Source organism: Pongo pygmaeus, chromosome 4 (genome assembly GCF_028885625.2).
Source record: "Pongo pygmaeus isolate AG05252 chromosome 4, NHGRI_mPonPyg2-v2.0_pri, whole genome shotgun sequence".
Lineage (NCBI taxonomy): Eukaryota > Metazoa > Chordata > Mammalia > Primates > Hominidae > Pongo > Pongo pygmaeus.
Window position 1 is genome coordinate 857,295 of NC_072377.2, and position 22,591 is coordinate 879,885.

The 22,591-nt window shown below is 48.7% G+C and overlaps 1 protein-coding gene across 3 annotated transcripts; it reads left to right on the forward strand.

The window, feature by feature from the left end:
• Positions 1–8: 8 nt before the first annotated feature.
• Positions 9–22,179, forward strand: TRIP13 (thyroid hormone receptor interactor 13). 3 transcript variants are annotated; one of them, XM_054489682.2, is made up of 13 exons: positions 9–316; positions 2,010–2,175; positions 3,876–4,005; positions 4,866–4,921; positions 5,684–5,774; positions 8,794–8,866; positions 11,771–11,834; positions 12,626–12,712; positions 12,992–13,098; positions 16,472–16,625; positions 18,839–18,951; positions 20,055–20,124; positions 21,151–22,179. In XM_054489682.2, the coding sequence occupies exons 1-13, from the start codon at positions 225–227 to the stop codon at positions 21,244–21,246; spliced, it is 1,299 nt and encodes a 432-aa protein (XP_054345657.1). In that variant the 5' UTR covers positions 9–224; the 3' UTR covers positions 21,247–22,179. The 3 variants fall into 3 exon arrangements, 1 of the variants encoding a protein (XP_054345657.1); XR_010126351.1 differs by lacking the exons at positions 16,472–16,625; positions 18,839–18,951; positions 20,055–20,124; positions 21,151–22,179 and adding exons at positions 13,718–13,918; positions 14,000–16,198 and having other exon boundaries at positions 12,992–13,627; XR_010126352.1 differs by lacking the exons at positions 16,472–16,625; positions 18,839–18,951; positions 20,055–20,124; positions 21,151–22,179 and adding an exon at positions 13,718–16,198 and having other exon boundaries at positions 12,992–13,627.
• Positions 22,180–22,591: the final 412 nt, after the last annotated feature.

Below are 22,591 nucleotides of genomic sequence, written 5' to 3' on the forward strand. Positions count from 1 at the left end.
CCGAGCCCGCGGGGCCGCGCCGGAAACGGGGCGAGGCGGGGCCGCCGCAGGAAGTGGCCCTGCCGGGCGGGAGCGCTTCCGGGTCAGGAGGTGGTGCGCCTCGCGCGGCAGATTCGAAGCTAGGGTAGGGCCCGCGGGCTGAGGCAGCGGCTGTGGCGGCGACGCTGGGCGTGAGGTGGCGGCGGCCGCGCCCCGGTTGGGTCTCCACGGCTCTCGGGGGCGTCATGGACGAGGCCGTGGGCGACCTGAAGCAGGCGCTTCCCTGTGTGGCCGAGTCGCCGACCGTCCACGTGGAGGTGCATCAGCGCGGCAGCAGGTGAGCCGGGGCGGCCCGACACATTCTCTGGGCACCCACCCGCCCCGACCCCAGCGCGTGCACCGAGCCCCGACCGCAGCGCACCGATTCTGATGCTACTGAACCCCAGGGTACTGATCCGGCCCGACTGGACCCCGGCGCACAGGCCGCCGGGCCCCGACCCGATCCTAGCGCAATGACCCGACCCCACCGCAGGGCACCGACCCGGCCGACCCGAGCCCTGCGCGCAGGACCCCAGCTCACAGATTGAGCCCCGACCCGACCTCGGCTCACGGACCTGGCCCTGACCCTGCCCGGCTGTCCTCCAGTGCACTGATCTGACCCTGAGTCCCACGGTGGAGAATAGGATGGCTACGCATTACAGAGAGCTCTAAAGTCTCAGCCGGAAGTTGGGTGGTTATTCTTTGAGCCACTGTTTCTCAGACCCTTTAATTGTTCCCGTTCCTCACGGACTTGGTGTGAAATTTTTAGGGTTCAAAGCAAATCGCACTCATTTGTGACCAAGTCAGTTCATGGTACGGTGGGGCCTGTGGGCTGTGCTGCTCCCTGGAGTGGGGGGAGCTCAGCAGCGGGGCCAGACCTTCACAGACCCTCCTTATGTCCCTGGAGGGTGGATTGAGGTCAGGTGAGACCACCAGCCTCAGAGGGGATGCAGAGGAAGAGACCTTTCCTTTAACAGAACAGCTGTTGACTGGGCACTTTCTAGGTGCTGGAGTTCAGACACGTCAGCATAATTGCACCAGGGCCCAGAGACACCTGCACAAAGCCCCACCACAGCCTGGCGACACCTGTGTAAACACCTTAGCGCTCAGAGACACCTGTACACAGTGCCACCGCAGCCTGGAGACACCCCATGTACAACCACACCTAGGCCCAGAGACGCTAGGCATAATCACACCAGAGCACAGCTGCACCTGGAGGACAGACACCTACGTACAACTGCACCAGAGTTCATAGACACCTGCACACAACCACACTATGCATGGTGGTCGCTGCTTGTAGGGTGCTGGGACGATTGCAAAGGGGCCACAGATCACCTGCCTGGCTCTGAGGAGCCTGTCCAGGAGGGCTCAGAGGGAGGCAGACATTGAATAGGACCTAAAGGGTGACTGCAGTTGATCGGCCCAGTAAGCTGGGACAGTGCACAGCAGGGCACAGAGGTGTGATCCAGGACCAGGTCACTGTTGTAGAAAGGGGAGGTGTCAGGAGGACTGCAGCAAGGGGGGCCGAGGGAAGCCCTGGATACCAAGCTTAAAGCATTAGATTTTCTCAGCACGAATCACAGCTATTGGAGACTTGTTACAATTCAGACCCCAGGCCTGACCCCACAGCTGTGGAACTTCATTAATAATAGTGAAAGCCAACATTATTGGGTGCTTACTATGTGCCAGGTATCGTCCTAAACACTTTGAATGTATTAATGACTTCACTGTAGCCCAGCATAGTGAGAACTCTTACTGTTGTCCCCTTTTTCTAACTGGGAGCTGAGGCACAGCTTCTTCAGGTCACAGCTGGTAGAGGACCCACAGGCAAGGGGTGGCTCTAGATTTGGTCCCAGGCAGGCCAACCCCAACCTACCCTGTTAACTACTGCGCTTTCTTATGTATTGTCTGAGTTTTTGCAAAACACTTAATTTTAACATTTTGTTTTTGAATTAAGATCATTTATGTGTGTTTTGGCTTCTTTTTTTTAGCACTGCAAAGAAAGAAGACATAAACCTGAGTGTTAGAAAGCTACTCAACAGACATAATATTGTGTTTGGGGATTACACATGGACTGAGTTTGATGAACCTTTTTTGACCAGAAATGTGCAGTCTGTGTCTATTGTTGACACAGAATTAAAGGTTAAAGACTCACAGGTAAGTTACTAATTTGCTGGGCCAAGGAACGTTAGCTGAATACAAAGGTTGTATCATGAATGTCTTGCCGTTTTCATAGCCTGTTGTCAGAAACAGGTTCACTTCTCTGTTGGTTTGGGTGGCTAGACAAGTTCTTTTCACCAGCTGTCAGGAGCCAGGTGCTGGGAGTAGGAAGTGGCCCTGATATCGGGGTGCTGTCAGTATAGCAGGGGCAGATTGGAAACCAGGAATGAGAATGCAGTGCTGTACCATAGTGAGCTGCGCTGGTAAGGCCTGTGTATCATGCCTCGTTCTTTCAATCAGCAAATGTTTAGAAAGTGCTCAGTGTGTGCTAGGGCCATAGGAGGTGAGAAGATGGGCTTGCCTATAGAATTCCTTCATCTCATCCCATGCGTGGCCACCTCACCCACCATCTGAGTTCATGTGTATGGGTCAGAGGAGCTTTGTGTGAGGACGTGGAGGCATTGGGGCGATTCTGGCACCAGTAAACCACCGGAAACATTCCTAAGGAAGACTTATCACTTACAGCAGTACAATTCCTGCCCTGTAAGAACCAGCTGTGAAGAACAGGCTTGGTACTAAGTTCTGCTCGTGAGGGGGACCTCCCCATTCATACGTTAGGACTCATGTTTGTGCATGCTCAGAGCTTTGTGCACACTGAGATCTGATACTGCCGTGGTTTTGGCCAGTCTGAGGGAAGGAAGAGCTTCCCCACTGTTGTGGAGGGATGGACACCCTAACTGGAGGGCATGGGCTGCCCAGGGAAAGTTCTAATGTTCTCTGACTGCAGATTCACTTGTAGGAATTTATTGTCGCTGATAATTATGCAATTTTGTAGCTCTTTCTGAACAGATGTTTGTTAGATGCTGTTAATAATAGCCAACAATTTGAAATATTTTAACTGTCCACCAGAGATCAGTTAATAAATGTATGAATTCCATATGTCTACACTACGTACAATATAGCCATTAAGAAGAATGAAATAGATTTCTATCTACCGATGTAAACATTTCTCTGAGTTAATAACAAATGTAAAAAGACACAATTAGGAAACTGACTGGGCAAGGTGGCTCATGCCTGTAGTCCCAGCACTGTGGGAGAAAGATGGAAGGATCACTTGAGGCCAGGAATTAGAGACTGGCCCAGGGATCATAGCAAGACCCCGTCTCTAAAAAGAGTTTTAAAAAATTAGCCAGTGCAGTGGCGTACCACTTGTAGTGCCAGCTACTCAGAAGGCTAGAGGTGGGAGGATCACTTGAGTCCAGGAATTTAATGTTGCTGTGAGCTGTGATCGTGCTGCTGCACTCTAGCCTGGGCGACAGAGCAAGATCCCGTCTCAGAAAACAAGTTAATTAAAAAAAAAAACAAAGAAACCTTATGTGGTAAAACTCAGTTTTTGGTCACATCTGTGTGAGTGTATTTATAGACTATAATAACATCCCAGAGGTTGGATTTAGGGCACTTTTTCATTCTGTAAGTAAATGTAGGGCCCAAAGGGCAAGGGATGGGTATTAGCTTTCAAAAGAGCTAATCCTCAATCTGAAATAAAATAATAGCCTTCTCATCTAATCTGAGAACTAGTTTTGATTATACTATACATTCAGTTTTTATTTGTAGACTTTAACATCTAATTTGTATGGTTGGAGTTAAGTGAGAGTTGGAAATGTGTGTCGATTTATTTGGCTTTTCCCTCATTTTAGCCCATCGATTTGAGTGCATGCACTGTTGCACTTCACATCTTCCAGCTGAATGAAGATGGCCCCAGCAGTGAAAATCTGGAGGAAGAGACAGAAAACATAATTGCAGCAAATCACTGGGTTCTACCTGCAGGTATGGGGTGTGATGGGAGTTGAGGGGGAGGCTGAGGTCAGAGGATTGCATACTCCATGCCATGTCAGTTCACGGGGGGTTCTGTTTGTCCGTTTGTTTTGTAGGATTTTAGGATGTTTTCTTTCTTATGAAATGGAAAGTATATCACAAAAGAGGAAAGTATGGTCCCCCAGTGTGGGACCATACTGTTCCTTTGGGTGGGTACCTTAGAGTTCATGGCTAACGGAGAGTGCTCATGTGCTCTTCTCACATGCTCAGTTGGTCTGTCCTGCTGAGTGGCTCCTTGTGTGCTTGATGCTTCTCCATGGGCATTGCTGATGGGTTCTAGCAGGCCCAGCCCAGGGCTTCATTCAGTCAGCATGTGGAGAAACGGGCATTTGGCGTCTGAACTTGTGTTGAAGCATGGGTAAAAGACAATTGTAAATGGTTATAATCATAAATTTTATAATGTGTTGTTTACCACCAAAAAAATGATAATTTAATGAAAACATATTGTGGGGATTATGTTATACATAAATGTAAAATAAATGACAACAATATCATAAAGAAGGGTGGGAAGTTAAAGTTTTTTTGAAAGACTATTGCACATGATAACGAGACATAAAGTGTAATTCTTTGACTCCATCCAATTGTCTGCCAAAAGTTACATGTGACTGGCATTTATTTTGCATCTTTGATTTTAATAAAAATCAAAATTTGAAGAAAAATTTGCAGAATTCATACTTTCTTGTAATCAGAATCATAGTCTTACCTGGAGCAACACAATGGGAAGCTCAGGCTTAGGCTCAGGGGAGACTGACTGGGGGTGGCTGTGATTGCTTGCCTTCCTGAGATCAGGTCTTTGTTTAATTCTGTCACAGCTGAATTCCATGGGCTTTGGGACAGCTTGGTGTATGATGTGGAAGTCAAATCCCACGTAAGTTGCTGTGCCTTCTCCTAGAATGCCCTGTTATTTGAAGAGGAACCATTATTGTTTTGCTCTCCAACACCCCTGAGCAACTTGATGCAGATGGGTTTTTGGGAGCCTCTGTCTGCTGGCAGCCCTTGTCCTGGACATCTGTCCTCCAGGATTGCTCCAGAGTAGAGCTGGTCTCTGAGGAGCTACCTGAGGGAAAAGAGGGAAAGGGAGAATGTGAAGGCAACTTAGAGAATTGAACCCTCTGGAGATGGGAGGAGGGTAGGTGAGCTGGCCTGGTCCGCACAAAGGAAAGGCCGGTGTGTCTTAACCCCTGCACCCTCTTCAACAGGAAGGGTCTTTCCCATGCCGGCAGCTCGCTAGAAGACCATCACTCAGCTGTCCTAGGCTGCTCCTCCACATTGTGGCTGTTGTTATTTTGCTAATAACTGCTGTATCATTCTAGAGGAAGGAGCTTACTCATTACTTGATAAACAAACCCCTTAGTGGTTTTGTTTAATGTTGGCACTTTAAATAAAAGTGATCATTTTGTTTCTCTTCTTATATTTATAACAGTAATAGCCAGTGTTTTTACTTTTCCCTTTTGGAAGCACCTTCTCTTCTGAAATGAAAGCATTTGGAGGTGATGATCTCTTAGGAGGTGGCCTCTCTCCCTGTGCTCCCTCTTCTCATGTAGGATTAAGCCCTGGGGGAGGGCACATTTCTTGGGGACCTTTGCCTTGTTGGTACCTTTATCAAGCTCTTTTTCTTTTTCTCTATCAGCTCCTCGATTATGTGATGACAACTTTACTGTTTTCAGACAAGAACGTCAACAGCAACCTCATCACCTGGAACCGGGTGGTGCTGCTCCACGGTAAATTATGCAGGCTTTTATTTGACCAGATAAGTGGCATGAAATTTAGCCTTTACTTGTACCTTTGTCCTTCTGCAAGGAGTTACTGCTCTTTGTTTTCTGAAGCAGCCACAGCCGTCCTAGGATGTCCCCTCTCTGTGAAGCAGATCCAGCTCATGACACTTGGGACATTTTTTTTTTTTTGAGACGGAGTCTCGCTGTCGACCAGGCTGGAGTGCAGTGGCCCGATCTCGGCTCACTGCAACCTCCACTTCCTGGGTTCCTCCCAGGTTCCAGCAACTCTCCTACCTCAGCCTCCCGAGTAGCTGGGATTACAGGCATGCGCCACCACACCCAGCTAAGTTTTGTATTTTTAGTAGAGACGGGGTTTCGCCACGTTGACCAGGCTGGTCTCAAACTCCTGACCTCAGGTGATCCACCTGCCTCAGCCTCCCAAAGTGCTGGGATTACAGGCTTGAGCCACCGCGCCTGGCCCTTGGGGCATTGATTACTTGGCACTTAATCAAGTCTTCCTGTGGGGGGCCGAATTCCAAGACGTCCTCAGATGCCCCAAACGTGGATAGTGCTAAACCTTATGTAGACTTTTTTTTCCTGTACAGACATTCCTATGATAAAGCTTAACTTATAAATTAAGCACAGTAAGAGATTAACAATAATAGCTAATAGGAAAAGGGAACAATTATAATAACTTATAAAAGTTATTTTAAACTTATGAATTGTTTATTTTTAGAATGTTTCATATAATATTTTTGGACTGGGGGTGACTGCAGGTAACTGAAACCTTGGAAAGTAAAATCTTGAATAAGGGGGGACTATTGTGTTATCAAACTTTTCCAAAAATTCTGCCTTGTTTCCAGGCTGATTGTAACTCTTTAGAATTCTGCCTTGTTTCCCGGGTGATTGTAACTCTTCTTTAGGACAGAAACTGACTCATATTTCTTTGTAGTACTCAGAGTTTTACTTTGTGAGGAGTAAACTGAAAAAGCCATATTTTAAAGAAATTCTGTCTGGTTCTTCTCAGGAGAAAATACTAATGGTTTGTTGTTTTGTTTTGTTTTCAATATCACCGGGTAGAATGGGGACACGGGAATTGAGTGGACTCGACAGTATGAAACTGTAGCAAAGTGTTAAATAGAAGCTTGAAGAGTACTTAGCTTCTTTAAGTCAGTTAAGATTGCGTGACGAAGTGACCTTAAAACACAATGTTCTTTTAAAGAGCAGATAGGCCCCGCATACTGCCCTCATAGCACAATCAGAGTAAGCAGCAGGTATTTTAATTAGTGAAATAAGTTGTTTCTGTTTGGAACCAGTCACGTATTTCCTCTTTAATTCTTGAAAATGCCTGCAGAAAATTAGAGGTCATGTCTCCATTTTCTGTTAGATGCTTTCCTTTTTCCATATTGGTCACCTCACAGCTTCTGTGAGGCATTGTTTGTAGGGTCCAGCCCCACAGGGTTGGTGGGTTTTCTCCCCGTATGCAAAGACGAGAGAGTGTAGAAATAAAGACACAAGACAAAGAGATAAAAGAAAAGACAGCTGGGACTGGGGGACCACTACCACCAAGACGCGGAGACCAGTAGTGGCCCCGAATGCCAGGCTGCGCTGATATTTATTGGACACAAGACAAAGGGGCAGGGTAAGGAGTGTGAGCCGTCTCCAATGATAGGTAAGGTCACGTGGGTCACGTGTCCACTGGACAGGGGACCCTTCCCTGCCTGGCAGCCAAGGCAGAGAGAGAGAAGAGAGAGAGACGGCTTACACCATTATTTCTGCTTATCAGAGACTTTTAGTACTTTCACTAATTTGCTACTGTTATCTAAAAGGCAGAGCCAGGTGTACAGGATGGAACATGAAGGCAGACTAGGAGCGTGACCACTGAAGCGCAGCATCACAGGGAGACAGGCCTCTGGATGACTGCGGGCGGGCCTGACATTAGTCAGGCTAATTAGTCAGACTAATGTCAGGCCCTCCACAAGAGGTAGAGGGGTAGAGTCTTCTCTAAACTCCCCCGGGGAAAGGGAGACTCCCTTTCCCGGTCTGCTAAGTAGTGGGTGTTTTTCCTTGACACTGATGCTACCGCTAGACCACGGTCCGCTTGGCAACGGGCGTCTTCCCAGACGCTGGCGTTACTGCTAGACCAAGGAGCCCTTTGGTGGCCCTGTCCAGGCATAACAGAAGGCTCACACTCTTGTCTTCCGGTCACTTCTCACTATGTCCCCTCAGCTCCTATCTCTGTATGGCCTGGTTTTTCCTAGGTTATGATTGTAGAGCGAGGATTATTATAATATTGGCATAAAGAGTAATTGCTACAAATTAATGATTAATATTCATATATAATTATATCTAAGATCTATATCTAGTATAAGTATTCTTATTTATTTTATTATACTGGAACAGCTCGTGCCCTCGGTCTCTTGCCTCGGCACCTGGGTGGCTTGCCGCCCACATTGTGCTAGGGGACACTTGGCAGGCAGATGTGCAAGAAGAGTGCTGGCCTCTGCCTCTTCGAGTTTAGTATGGGGTATGAGCCCGCTGAGAATTGTCTTAGGAAAGAGGGTGGTTCTGGGGGCAACGGGAACAACACATGACTCCTCTACCTCCATTTATCAAGAAAGGTGTGTTTGACCTCTGAAAGGTGCCTTGATGGGTGGATTTCATAGAGGAACTGTGGGGACAAGGACAGGTGTTGGCAAAGATGTAGGCTAGAAAATGCAATGTTCATTCCTGATGCTAAGTGAGACTGCAGGCCGGGAAGCTGGGAGCAGTGCTGGGAGTGAGGAGGCGATGGAGGCTGAGACCAGAAATATGAAGTTCAGTACAAATTAGTAAGAAAGGGGGAGATGTAAGTGTATTGGTAATATTTCATAGCATTTAAGTTTCTAAGCAGACTTCATTGTAGTAATATTAATAGCTTTTAACTGTGTTCTTTATATTTTATGGCTAATGGAAGTTACTATTGTTTTAAGAAATTTGTTGCAGCACTGACTTAAAAATATATTTGCTTGTATCTTTGTCACAGGTCCTCCTGGCACTGGAAAGACATCCCTGTGTAAAGCGTTAGCCCAGAAATTGACGATTAGACTTTCGAGCAGGTAACTTGCGGTAATTTGTGAGAAGAGAGCTATGGAAATGGGATTTATAACAGGAGGTTGTTTTTTTCTAAATCATTTTACACAAATAATATGTTCCTCTCCTTCACTGTAAGTCACTTGATTCCTCTGTATTCAGCATAGTTTTGAGTTATGGTTTCAGTTTTTTAAGATTTGAGACTTAATTTTGTTGCCAGCACACGATCTGTGCTGGTGAATTGCACTTCAGAAGACTATACTTTCTCCCCTTGCTGGATGGAGTGTTCGTCTCTAATTATGGATTTGTCTTTTCCTCTTGAGTTCTGTCTGTTTGGGGCTTATGGTTTTCATCACATTTGGAAAATACCTGGTCATTGTTTCCTCACTGAATTTCCTTTCCCCTCCCCTTTATCTGGGACTTTGTCTGTTTTCATGTTAGACTGTTTGATGTTGTTCCACAGGCCACTCCTGTGCTTTTTCGTTTTTTTTTCAGTTCTTTAGAAATATGTTTTATTCGAAAGTTTCTATTGCTGTATTTTCAGGTTGACTGATTTTCTACATCGTCTAATCTGCTTTTAATTCCATTCAGTGAAGTTATTATGTCTGATAATGTATTTTTCTGCTCTGAATGTTCTATTTGATTCTTTTTATACTGTTTTTTCATTATGTTCTCGTTCACATCTTGAACAACCCTATAATAGCTGTTTTAATGTTCTGTCTGCTAATTCCATCATGATTGTCATTTCTGATGTGTTTCTGTTGACTGGTTTTTCTTCTGGTTATGGGTCACATGGTTTTGCTTTGTTGGCATGTTAGGTAGTGTTTGATTAGCTGCTGAACATTGTGATTTGAAGTGTGTGGATTACGTCTTCCTTTAGTGAGTGTTAGATTTTGTTCCGTTAGGCATTTCCATTACTTGTGATTTGGTGTGATCCTTTGAGGTTTGGTTTTTTTAAGCTTTGATTGGGAGGGCTTTAGGTTTGGTCTTAACACTAAATTGTGGTCCTCTGGGGTCTCCACTGAGTGCGCTGAAGGATCCGTGTGCACTCTCCACCCTGGCAGTTGGAGTATGCACTCTTCTCAGCCTGTGTGAGGTCCAGGAGCCCTTCAGCTCACAGACCATGGGTGCCCTTTACATAGCTGCATGGAATGTCCCCTGCTCACACACACCTGAGTATTCATCCAGGACATCAGGGGTGCCATGAAGATCCTGGGCACTCCTTCTGAGGTATTTCTTCATATTTCCTTCCCTTCTGGAATTCTGTTCTGCAGCCTTCAGTCACCTCAGACTCCCTGAACTCCAGTCTCTGTCTCCTCGACTCAGCAAGTGGCTGTGCTCCACTTGGGTTCCCTCCCGTGCCTGTGGTTGGAAGACGCCTCCCGGCAGAAAGTCAGAGCATTTGTAGAGGGTCCCTGGTCTTCCGACTCAGGAGTCCCAGCCCTCACTGCCCTGTGTACAGCAACCTTACCAGATGTCATTTCATCTATTTTGCCTTAAATGAGGTTTTCTCATTTAAGATTAGATGGTAAATCTGCTTCCTGTTACTCCAGTATGACTAGCGGAAATCCTGTGAGGTTTAATTTCGTATACATAATTTTTGTTCTTCAAAAATGTCTCGTAAATGTTTTTACATAGGGAAATTGCTTTATTTTGACCCCTTAGCTTATGTTTAGCAACTTGCCCTTTGCTTTGACATATTGAAATACATGTGTGTTGTCAAGATCTCTAGGGGCATGCCAGCATGGCAGCTCAATGCCTGTAATCCCAGCGCTTTGGGAGGCTGAGGCAGGTGGATCGTTTGAAACCAGGAGTTTGAGACCAGCCTGGCCAACATGGAGAAACCCTGTCTCTATAAAAAAAATACAAAAAATTAGCTGGGTGTGGGAGCACATGCCTGTGGTCCCAGCTGCTTGTGAGGCTGAGGTGGTAGGATCACCTTAGCCCAGGAGGTCCAGGCTGTGGTGAGCCTGGGTGATGGGAGTGAGACCCTGCCTCCAAAGAATAACCAAAAAAGATCTCTAGGGGCAGAGAGGGAAACACAAGAGAAGGAAAATGTTATTATAAGGAATATAGCTTTTTCCAGTACAAAGATCTGGAAATATGCATTGGTTTTATGGCTTAGAAATGGCAAAAAGAAGTCTTAGCAAGCCTTTGTTCCTCACTCTATCAAAGAACCAAAATGTTTTATAATTAATTTTGTTTAATATTCGACCCAGTCTATATTTTGTTAGATTGTCTGTATCCCTCCACTGTTTTATAAACAGTATCAGTAAATGGTCTCTCTCTTTTTTACGTGGAATGCCAGTGATGCTTCTTGAACGTAATTCTTTTTCTTTTGTGGACTTTTGACATGGAAGCAACTGAAAAGAGGACCTGGAAGTCAGTTTCTCTCTGGCCTCAGTCTTGTTCTCTGGTGATTTAGTCAGCAGCTAAGCACGTCCAGATCTGTCTGCGGGCTTCTGAATGGATAGAGGAGTGTTTCTGGGTTCCGGTCAGTCTGTGTGTGTTAAAGTTAACTTTGAGCATTCCTGGGCTCTGGGGTCTGTGCTGATTAGGGTTCTGCGGAAGGAGGGGAAAATGCTCAGCTCCTGCCAAAAGCTCTTGATGCTTCTATTTTGTTTTGTTTTCTATCTTACCTTAGTACTGCTAATATTTTTAAACAGAAATATAATTTGTAAATAGATATAAAATGGGAGTTTTTACTCTTTAATTCAGTTGATACAGTCTAGAACTACTGATTGAATCTTGTTAGACTTTTTCATAATTATTTAGTACACGGAGGGCTGGATTCCTCAATTCTTTGTCAGTAATTGTAATTCCCCCGATGCTGGGCACTTGAGATGTTGCATTCAAGATGCATGAATGGCTGCCACTGAGGATCCACAGGACCGATTAGTAATTCTCTCAACTCCTTTTTTCTATCTCAGGTACCGATATGGCCAATTAATTGAAATAAACAGCCACAGCCTCTTTTCTAAGTGGTTTTCGGAAGTAAGTATTAAATATTAATTCTAATTGTCTGGATTGTATAGCTGAAAAAATGTCTTGTATGTTAGGCAAATCCTCCTCCAGAAGCTTCAGGAGAGAACTGGGTGGGAAGGGTGTGTAAGGATTGGGGCTGACTGTGATCAGAGAAGGTTCTGGAGCTGGGGCCCATGGGGACCCTCCCTTGGTTCTCCCCAGACCTATGACTGGGTGGGACAGGACAATCGATGGACTCTCAGGAGGGCAGGCCTGGCACTCGGGACTGCAGCCCTGCCATGCATGCCTTTGGTGCTCATGCGCCCTAGCGCTGTCTGTGAGCTGAGGGGGTCAGACAAGGTGATGTCACATGTGATTCTTACCTCTGAGGAGCTGTGCCCAAGTCACCTGGCATCCGCACATCCCTCTGGTGAGGTGAGGTGGGACCAGGCACACTGGGCACAGGAGAGCCTGTGAGGAGTGCATCCCAGCCTGTTTGCATCTGTGGTCTGCCTCTTTTCCTCATCAGAGAGGACACACAGGTAAAGCAGAGGTACAGGTCACCCTCACTGTGCCGCCCCAGGCAGGTCAGGTGTGGTCTCAGGTCTCAGCACCCTGGCATTCAAAGCAGAGGGAAGAGTGTTAGGCTAACCTCCTCCCATGCTGCCCTGGCTTCTCTGATTTAGGGAGCTTTCTGAGGGGCCGTCAGGAGACACTGGGCTTGTGGGGACAACCGGGGAAGCAGGCCACGTCAGGGTCCCCCTGTGCACCTGGCAGTGTGGTCCCTGCACGTTGACACTAAAAGGGTGTTTGGGTTCCAGAGTGGCAAGCTGGTAACCAAGATGTTTCAGAAGATTCAGGATTTGATTGATGATAAAGACGCTCTGGTGTTCGTGCTGATTGATGAGGTAGGCATTTCCAGATAAGGAAATTCATGACAGAATCGCCTTTTGCCGTTGTGGGGACACAGCCTACTGCTGATGCCCCGGCTTTCCCCTCCTACAGCCGGGCTGCCCTCTAGCCCTCCCTGCACTGTGCGCCTTTCCACCTTCCTGCAGCATCCGCAGGCTAGGCATGGGAACACCCATTCATTCATCTTTTTCACGTGCTCAGGGGGACGTATCCCGATAGCTGCCTGTGAGGTGCCAGGCCCTGTCCTTTTTGACCCCATTGCTCCCTCCCAACAGGTGGAGAGTCTCACAGCCGCCCGAAACGCCTGCAGGGCGGGCACCGAGCCATCAGATGCCATCCGCGTGGTCAATGCTGTCTTGACCCAAATCGATCAGATTAAAAGGTAAGCAGGACATGCAGCAGTTTTCCCTGAGAAGTGATGAGAAGTTTGTCCCAAAGAAATGCGTGATACTTGTACAACTCTAGATCTTAGTGCCCAGCTCTTTTACCTAAAAGTGCATTGGCATTGAGTATTGACCCCTTTTCCACATTGGAAGCAGCATATCATAAATGCTTTTTAAAGAAATTGTTTTTAGTTTATTAAAAATGTAAGAGAAGGCCGGGCACAGTGGCTCACACCTGTAATCCCAGCACTTTGGGAGGCCAAGGCAGGCAGATCATGAGGTCAGGAGATTGAGACCATCCTGGCTAACATGGTGAAACCCTGTCTCTACTAAAAATACAAAAAATTAGCTGGGCATGGTGGCAGGCGCTTGTAGTCCCAGCTACTCAGGAGGCTGAGGCAGGAGAATGGCGTGAACCCAGGAGGCGGAACTTGCAGTGAGCCGAGATCGCACCACTGCCCTCCAGCCTGGGTGACAGAGCAAGACTCCGTCTCAGAAAAAAAAAATGTGAAAGAAAACTCAGGCACGGTAAGAATCTTACGTAGCACAGAAAAGCATAAAATGAAGAACTGCTGCATTCAGGCCTTATCCCACCCACTTCTCTCCTATCCCACCCAGTGTCAGCACCAACCAGTGCTGCTCGTAGGTGAATGGCTCTCCCCTGCTCGCCCTGCTGGCCCAGGACAGACAGCTTCGTGGGCAGATGGTCCACATCTCCACAGTCCAGCCTCGCAGGGCCAGGGCCTGTTGTCATTGTAGCCCAAGTTGATCAAGCCTAAGGAGGGACAGCTGCTGGCCCAACTCCCAAGGAAGTGATGGGTGAGCCAGAACCTGTCTGTCCCTGTGTGGTGGTCAGCCAGGACTCAGGTTCCTTCTCTGAAATGCTCTTTCTGCCCTCAGGGTGCCTGGGGAGTCCCTGGCATTCTCAGAAGCTGGATTGTTGAGTGTGGGGTGACAGCAAACTGAACTGTGCAGAGGAACGTTTTGTCCAGGCCATCACCACTGTCTCAACACAGAGAGCGTATCTGGCTTCCTGAGAAGCGCTCGTCTTGGGGTCAGCTGCAGGAGTGTGTGCCGAGACCAGCTCGGTTGGGGAGACCCTAACCCAGCGGCGCTAGAGGAATTAAAGACACACACACAGAAATATAGAGGTGTGAAGTGGGAAATAGGGGTCTTACAGCCTTCAGAGCTGAGAGCCCCGGACAGAGATTTACCCACGTATTCATTAACAGCAAGCCAGTCATTAGCATTGTTTCTGTAGATATTAAATTAACTAAAAGTATCCCTTATGGGAAATGAAGGGATGGGCTGAATTAAAGGAATAGGTTGGGCTAGTTAACTGCAGCAGGAGCATGTCCTGAAGGCACAGATCACTCATGCTATTGTTTGTGGCTTAAGAATGCCTTTAAGCAGTTTTCCGCCCTGGGCGGGCCAGGTGTTCCTTGCCCTCATTCCTGTAAACCCAGAACCTTCCAGAGTCGGCGTCATGGCCATCATGAACATGTCACAGTGCTGCAGAGATTTTGTTTATGGCCAGTTTTGGGGGGCTTGTTCCCAACAAGTGTGCAGGTCCTGGAGGGGGGCCTCCCCTGCCTCTGGCTTCCTTCTCCTTTTGTCCACTTCCATCCCTACGTGGCTTGTGCCTCAGTCTGCTGCAATCTGGCTCCTACTCCTGCCGCAGCCCAAGAGCCCCGCATTCACACGAGTGTTCACTTTTCTCTTTCTGGAACTTTGCACAGCGCTGACACCCTGATGGCCCCTTCCCTGAATCTGTTTGAGCCTCCCTCCCCGGCCTCCACTCTCCTGTCCCCCCGGTTTATGCTGCTGGCATCTCTCCACGGGGGGGGTCTGGGGTCTACACAGCCTGTCTGTGGCCTTCTCTCCTGGCCTGTGCCCCTTCAGCATAGCTCAGGGTTCTGTGGGGGGAATCCCAGACCTACACATCCACCTGTGACCAGACATCAGGCTTAGATGCCCGGGATGCCAGGCACACTCCCACACTGCTCATTGGGCCCCAAATCCCTAACTTCCTGGGATTCCGCATGACACTGATGGCCTCACTGTGCACCTGCCACTCAAACCAGAGGATGGAGGTCACCGTGACATCTCCCTGTCAGTCACAAGGGCGTGTGGCTCAGGAAGAAACAAGGAGACACACTTGCCTCTCTTGCCTTCATTCCCTCGTGCTCCTGGTTCCAGCCCCTCTCTAGAGGACTCTTTCTGTCCCCCAGCAGTCCTATCCACTCCTGCATCTCTGGATTGTCAACCCCTGGGTGGTGATCTCCAGGCCTAGGCCTCCCTCTGGCCCTTCCTCAGCCCCACCCTCCTGGTGCTGGACTGGGCAGCTGTGAGCTCACCCGACCTCTGTGCCTTGTTCCTCTGCCGGGACCCACAGGCTCCCTGTCCTGTCTCTGCTGAGCTCACCCCGGCTCGCAGGCACGGGGCCTGCCCTCCCTTGGCCAGGGTCTAGGTAAAGTTGACCTTCCCCAGGCAGCAATGGTAGCAATGCCACACGTGCAGCCAAGCCCCACCGGGCCTGTGCAGCATGCTCCCTGGGGGCATCTTGTGCCTGCTCTGTGCTGACTCATGCTGGGCCCTTGGGGGACATTGGTCAACAGACCAGACAACAGGGGCTCTCTCTATGGAGTTTAGACGCTAGAGGGGAGAGCAGATCGTGAACATGGGAAGTAACCCAGCTCTAGGGTATGTCTAGGGATGATGAGTGGCCATACCCAGGTGGTGGTGGGCACCAGAGCCTACGGTAGGTGGCACGGTCAGGAACGCTGTGTGAAAGTGAGATCCTTGCTAGGCCGGGCGCGGTGGCTCACACCGGTAATCCCAGCACTTTGGGAGGCCGAAGCAGGTGGATCACGAGGTCAGGAGATCAAGACCATCCTGGCTAACACAGTGAAACCCCGTCTCTACTAAAAATACAAAAAATTAGCTGGGCACAGTGGCGGGTGCCTGTAGTCCCGGCTACTTGGGAGGCTGAGGCAGGAGAATGGTGTGAGCTGGCAAGGCGGAGCTTGCAGTGAGCCAAGATGGCGCCACTGCACTCCGGCCTGGGTGAAAGAGTGAGACTCCGTCTCAAAAAAAAAAAAAAAAAAAAGAAAGAAAGTGAGATCCTTGCCAAGGTTGAAGGCAGTGAGGGAATGAGCCAAGTGGGGCTGTAGGAGAATTCCCGGAAGGCCGAGGAGCAGCGAGAGCAAAGACTGGGGGGTCCGTGTGGCTTGTGTGGGCACAAGGCCCCTTTCCTTCCTGTTGGCAGCCTGCTGGCCATTGTGCTGCCAACCTCCTTGCCAGATAGGGCAGGATAGAGTTGGGTCACCGACAGCCGTGACGACTGTGGTGCTTGCTTCTCGGCCACAACAGGCATTCCAATGTCGTGATTCTGACCACTTCCAACATCACTGAGAAGATCGACGTGGCCTTCGTGGACAGGGCTGACATCAAGCAGTACATTGGGCCGCCCTCTGTAGCAGCCATCTTCAAAATCTACCTCTCTTGTTTGGAAGAACTGATGAAGGTACCTTTATTTTTTTTTTCCTCTTGATACAAATGGATTTCTTATATGTTCTTAATTAATTAAGATAGCTTAAAATAAGCTTGTTCCAGTATGGAGGATTTCACCATACACATTAACTCCCTTCTTAAATTGAAAACTAGTTTTGTATGTGACAGGTTGAGCTGATAGTTGAAACTAGGGCCACTGACTCAATATTTTTGTTCTTTTGGCACAATACAGTCATCATTGTTCATTATTTGAGGTACCAATCAGTGTAGGGGACGTCAGTGACCGGCTGTGCTCACCTGGCTGGCTGCACAAATCCTAGTTCTCAGCTTACCCCGGACTTTTCCAATGCCCTGCCTCTCGGGGGCCTGAAAGAGGAAACATCATGGGCGTAGTATGGACTGGTGGTTGTGGTCACGGGGTCATGTGACGTCATGTTCTTGAGTCGCCTGTTGTGATGATAGGCAGGAACGCCGTCGCCATGGGCAGTGACGCGTGCAGTGTGTGTGTGTCAGGCTAGCAGGGACCTGCCCCATGCTTGTGTTTCTGCTGCTCTAGCCCCTGTTGGGGCTGTCCCAGACCTGTCCCAGACAAATCATCCTGCAGGGGACTTTGTTTACGGTAGTTGGGCGGTAACCAAGCAAACCAGTGAATGGGGATTTAAACAGTGATGAGTTTAATGCAGTTGTTGCCACCTGCTGGTACCACAGAGCAGGGGCGTTAACAGGGATGGCACAGCCTGCTTTGGTTGGGGATGGGAGAGCTGGTCTCAGCAGCCATGGACCCACTGGGCCTGCCCGGGTCAGCACTGTGCAGGCATGGTTTTCTCGGGGGTTGGGGAAAGGAGACGGAGCTCTGTGGAGCTTTGCCTGGAGAATGCCAGTGATCTGAAGACTGATTCTACAGCAGTTTTGCTGCCAAGGAGCCCCACGTGATAGCAGATCCTGCGAGGAAGTCGTGTGTGTTGGAGGTCCTCACGCACCTTCAGTGTGGGTTCCAGCCCTCGCAATGTGACATTTATACACTTGTACACTTGTGCTGTGAATCTAGAGGATGTTTAAAGTTTTAGCTAAGAGGGATGACTTTTTCTGGGACAGTGTAGGACAGGGGTAGTTTTTTCTTTGTTTGTTTATTTTGAGACAGAGTCTCACTCTTGCCTAGAGCTGAAGTGCAGTGGTGTGATCGCGGCTCACTGCAACCTCCGCCTCCTGGGTTCAAGCAATTCTCGTGCCTCAGCTTCGTGAGTAGCTGGGATTACAGGCGCGTGCCACCACACCTGGCTAATTTTTGTATTTTTAGTAGAGAAAGGGTTTCACCATGTTGGCCTGGCTGGTCTCAAACTCCTGACCTCAAGTGATCCGCCCACCTCAGCCTTCCAAAGTGCTGAGGTTACAGGCGTGAGCCACCGCCCCCAGTGATAGGGGTAGTTTCTTATTTTAGGCAGTTTATATGAAATTAAGACATGCAGATGTCACGGTGGATATTGAACTGGTCTCAAAAGCTCAATATCCCCTCAAGCACAAGCACAAACTGTGTCTTAATTTTGCTCACACCCCTCAACAAACCTCCAAAATGTTCAGACAATGCTATTTTCTTCCTTCTCCTGGTTCCTGAGTCAGAACGGTTCATATTAGAATTCAGTCATAGTAAGTCAGTGTGCCCACCTGACTGTTGGCAAGGCTGCTTGGAAAAGCATGACTTCCAGACAAATGATCTCTGAGGGGAACTTCTGGTGCCCAGCTCCTCGGTCAGTCAGACACTGTGTCGTGCTGCCAAACAAGCCTCACCTTTAAAACAGACAAACTAGGATCCTGCTTTGGAAGTCAGTGGAAGTCCTGGCTCTAAGTCCCACCTCTGCCCACTGTGGGTTTTGACGTCTCCGAAGGTGGCATAACAGACTGGACTGGGTGCCTCCAGGTCCCTTCCCTTCCTGACACACAGGGAGGAAAAGTTTTGGCCCGAAACACAGAAGAGGGTATGTTGCTACTGGTTTCTGAGGCATGTTCTGTTATTTGTATTTGTTTGAAAAAGCAGAATGTGTACGCTGAGAGGCATGAGAGAGCAAGTTTGTTCCCTAGTGCACCCGTGCATCTTGAGTTGTCACTGTCTGGATTTCTGTGAGACGTGACGTGGTTGACATTTGACCTGCAGGTGCTGTCCCTCTTGCTGACGGTGCCTACGGTCAGGCCTCTGGACTCAGCTAACCGCCTGTGCTTCTGTCTCCTCAGTGTCAGATCATATACCCTCGCCAGCAGCTGCTGACCCTCCGAGAGCTGGAGATGATCGGCTTCATTGAAAACAACGTGTCAAAATTGAGCCTTCTTTTGAATGAAATTTCAAGGTGCAAATTGACCTCATTTTGTAATCAAGAAGAATCCATTTATGATATTAACTAGGGAGTCATTGTTTCCTTTGAGGAGACCAGAGAGGGCTCTGGGTGTGAACTCTCAACACAGTATAGGTGCGAACAGTATAGGTGCATGTACACACGTGTGTGTGTGTGCATATGAGTAGAAACACGCAGCACAGCCACCTCCTTCCAAAGGAGATGTAACCCTTGCGCAGGGAGGGCGCTGGCTCATGTGCTGGAAGCCTGCGACCCTACGGCTGACGACACTTACAAGGATTCACAGAGTCCCCAGAAAGGAAATGGTTTTGGGGGTCCGGGGAGGGTGGAAGGGAAGGTAGGAAAATCAAACGGTGCCTTGAAGGATAGAATTTGGTTCCAATTGGAGAGAAATCAGGAAGGCTGCTGGAGCAGTGTGTTCAGGTGACCTTCTAGTGGGTTGCAGTGCGGAGGCTGGGGAGGTGCCGGAGAGGCGGGGGGTGGAGTGGACAGAGCCTCAGGTTTCTGGCCAGAGTTTGAATTTTATTTTGAAGTTGGCAAGAGTGTGGAAGGCTTTAAACAAGGGATAACATGAAGAATGTAGTATTTTTTAAGGATTTGGATTATCTGTTGAAGAGATTTAAATCAGTTAAGATGGGAACGAAGAACAGTTCGGAGACTTCTACAAAAATTGAAGATGTGAACCCACCCATTATTTGGGGAATCTGTGCCTACTGACCATGTGCCCGCTGCATCGTGCCCTATGCCTGGTGCTCCCAGGCAGGTGATGCATTCCTTGAGCGCAAGGATGCTGGCCCTGGGGCAGAGCACAAAGGTGTGCCTTGGGTGTGCTTCAGAGCAGTGAGGACACTGCCTCCCAGAGCAGGAGCTGAGGATGGGGAGAGATCGGCCCCATACAAGAGGCCGGGGGGCAAAGGGATATTCAGAGGACGAGGCTGAGGAGACTGGTGAGGGGCAGGAAGTGCCCTGTGAACCCAGGGTGTGCCTGGGACGCTTCGTCTTGTGTTCCCAGGGATGCCTCGGCCAATGAGGAAAATTAGTCCTGAAACGTGTGATTGTATAAATTGCTGTCTCTGAACTGGGTTTTCTTTACACAGGAAGAGCGAAGGCCTCAGCGGCCGGGTCCTGAGAAAACTCCCCTTTCTGGCTCATGCGCTGTATGTCCAGGTGAGTCTCCACTGCTGTCCTCCAGCACCCACCCTGTCCACAGGTCTCAGCCTCGCTGGAGATTCCACTTAGTAGCCCTAGGGTATCAGCCTTATTTTATCTCAGTTTCTAAACCACAGGGTCCTGGGGCCGGAGGAGGAGCTGACCTTGGCACTGAAACACAGGGGCTGTCTCGAGTCCTCTGGGAGGAGGCGGCTATGCCACGTGCCTCTGCTCACACGCATGCATGCACACACATGCACGTCCGCCTCTGTGGTGTGCTGAACTCGTGGCCAGGGCCCTCGCTGGCCTCACCAGAGGTTTGTGCTCTTTCAGTCTGGGTTCAGCTCACGTAGAACAGTGACCTGGATCCACAGCCTCACCCACTGGGTGCTGGGCCTGTTGCAGACGCTTCGGCCCGGGGCACTCACTCCTCCCCTGCACTGTCCCCAGCAGCTGGTTGGGGTAAGGACTGAGTGTCTGGCAGAGCAGATACACTTACATCTGAGAAGAGAAAACCCCCATCTTGGAATGGTTCCTTTCCAATCAGAAGTGACTCGGGCTCTGTCTGATCAGTAGCAGCCTCTGCGCTGGACACGGTGCTCAGTACAGAGGTGGCCGTGGACGTGGGTCATGAGTGGGAGCCTTTCGTTGCAGGGCCCGTGACAGCTCTGGGCACTGGGCCATGGGAATTCTCTGGTTATAAGCCTGGGACGTAGGGTGGGCCCTCCAGGGTCTGCTCCCTACAGCTTCTTATCCTTCTCAGTGTGTGGGTGGCTGCCTTGGTGCCCCCCTGCCCACCCCCGCAGCTGTTTCTGACATGCAGGACATGGGGGGTCACGCAGCCACCTTGTTTGCCTTTTCTGAAGTAAAGAGCTTGGCTGATCTGCACCCTGCACGTGTGTGGTGCACACTCACTGCTCAGCCCATCAGCTACCACCCCCTTCTGTGCTGTCTGCACTGTGGGTGGCGGCAGGGGCTGTGGATGCCAGATGGCCTCACCAAACATGAGTTGAGCCCCTCCAGCAATGACCGTGTACCTTCTAGGCCCCCACCGTCACCATAGAGGGGTTCCTCCAGGCCCTATCTCTGGCAGTGGACAAGCAGTTTGAAGAGAGAAAGAAGCTTGCGGCTTACATCTGATCCTGGGCTTCCCCATCTGGTGCTTTTCCCATGGAGAACACACAACCAGTAAGTGAGGTGGCCCCACACAGCCGTCTCCCAGGGAATCCCTTCTGCAAACGTTACTTAGACTGCAAGCTAGAAAGCCACCAAGGCCAGGCTTTGTTAAAAGAAGTGTGTTCTATTTATGTTGTTTTAAAATGCATACTGAGAGACAAACATCTTGTCATTTTCACTGTTTGTAAAAGATAATTCAGATTGTTTGTCTCCTTGTGAAGAACCATCGAAACCTGTTTGTTCCCAGCCCACCCCCAGTGGATGGGATGTATAATGTCAGCAAGTTTTGTTTAACAGCAAAAAAGGAAGATTAATGCAGGTGTTATAGAAGCCAGAAGAGAAACTGTGTCACCCTAAAGAAGCATATAATCATAGCATTAAAAAATGCACACATTACTCCAGGTCGAAGGTGGCAATTGCTTTCTGATATCAGCTCGTTCGATTTAGTGCAAAAATGTTTTCAAGACTATTTAATGGATTAAAAAAGCCTATTTCTACATTATACCAACTGAGAAAAAAATGGTCGGTAAAGTGTTCTTTCATAATAAATAATCAGACATGGTCCCATTTGCAGGAAAAGTGCAGACTTTGTTCCAAGGAAACACATGCTGGACGTCCCTTGTAACCCGGTATGGGCGCCCCTGCATTGCTGGAACGTTTCTGCCCATGGTTTTGTTTGTGCAATAACGTTATCACATCTCTAATGAGGATTCACATTAGTATAATATAAAATAAATAGGTCAGTTACTGGTCTCTTTCTCCGAATACTATGTTTTGCTTTTATCTCACAGTAAAATAAATATAATTAATACTTTGCATGTGAAATTCGCTTTTGAAAGAACATATTACCTTACCTTTTGTTTTAGAACTTTTTAAGTATTAAAATATTTTTTAGAATTTTCTTGTTTTGATTCTAAGTATCTCTTCCAAGTGCTTTTAATTTTACTAAAAATTACTCACATGATTACTTAACTTTAAGCCTAATTTATGCTGTGAGGACCTTATGGTGTAACTGCGTCATCCAGAAGAAACTGGGAAGGTGCCAGTGGCCCAGGTGCAGATTCAGGAGGAGGATCACCAAGGCTAAGGCATATGCAGGTTCTGGTCACCGCGTCATCTGCTGGGCCTTAACTCCAGATTCAGAACCTGGAGCCACTCCTGCCGTGGAAAGCAGAGCCTGGCTCTGGGGGTGGCAGGTTGAGGAGTGGGCCCAGTCCTTGCATGTCAGTGCTGTTAAAGGATCTTTTCACCAGTAGGCAAAACCCTAACAGCTCCCCCACCTCCACTCTCCGGGAGTCAGCTTGGGGTC

What these genes read in the sequence shown, in the direction of transcription:
- TRIP13 (XM_054489682.2), top strand. Translation starts at nt 225, where the DNA reads ATGGACGAGGCCGTGGGCGACCTGAAGCAGGCGCTTCCCTGTGTGGCC. An exon ending in TAAAGGTTAAAGACTCACAG is followed by an intron (nt 2,176 to 3,875) that starts GTAAGTTACTAA and finishes CCCTCATTTTAG; the next exon opens with CCCATCGATTTGAGTGCATG. An exon ending in GTTTGGAAGAACTGATGAAG is followed by an intron (nt 16,626 to 18,838) that starts GTACCTTTATTT and finishes CTGTCTCCTCAG; the next exon opens with TGTCAGATCATATACCCTCG.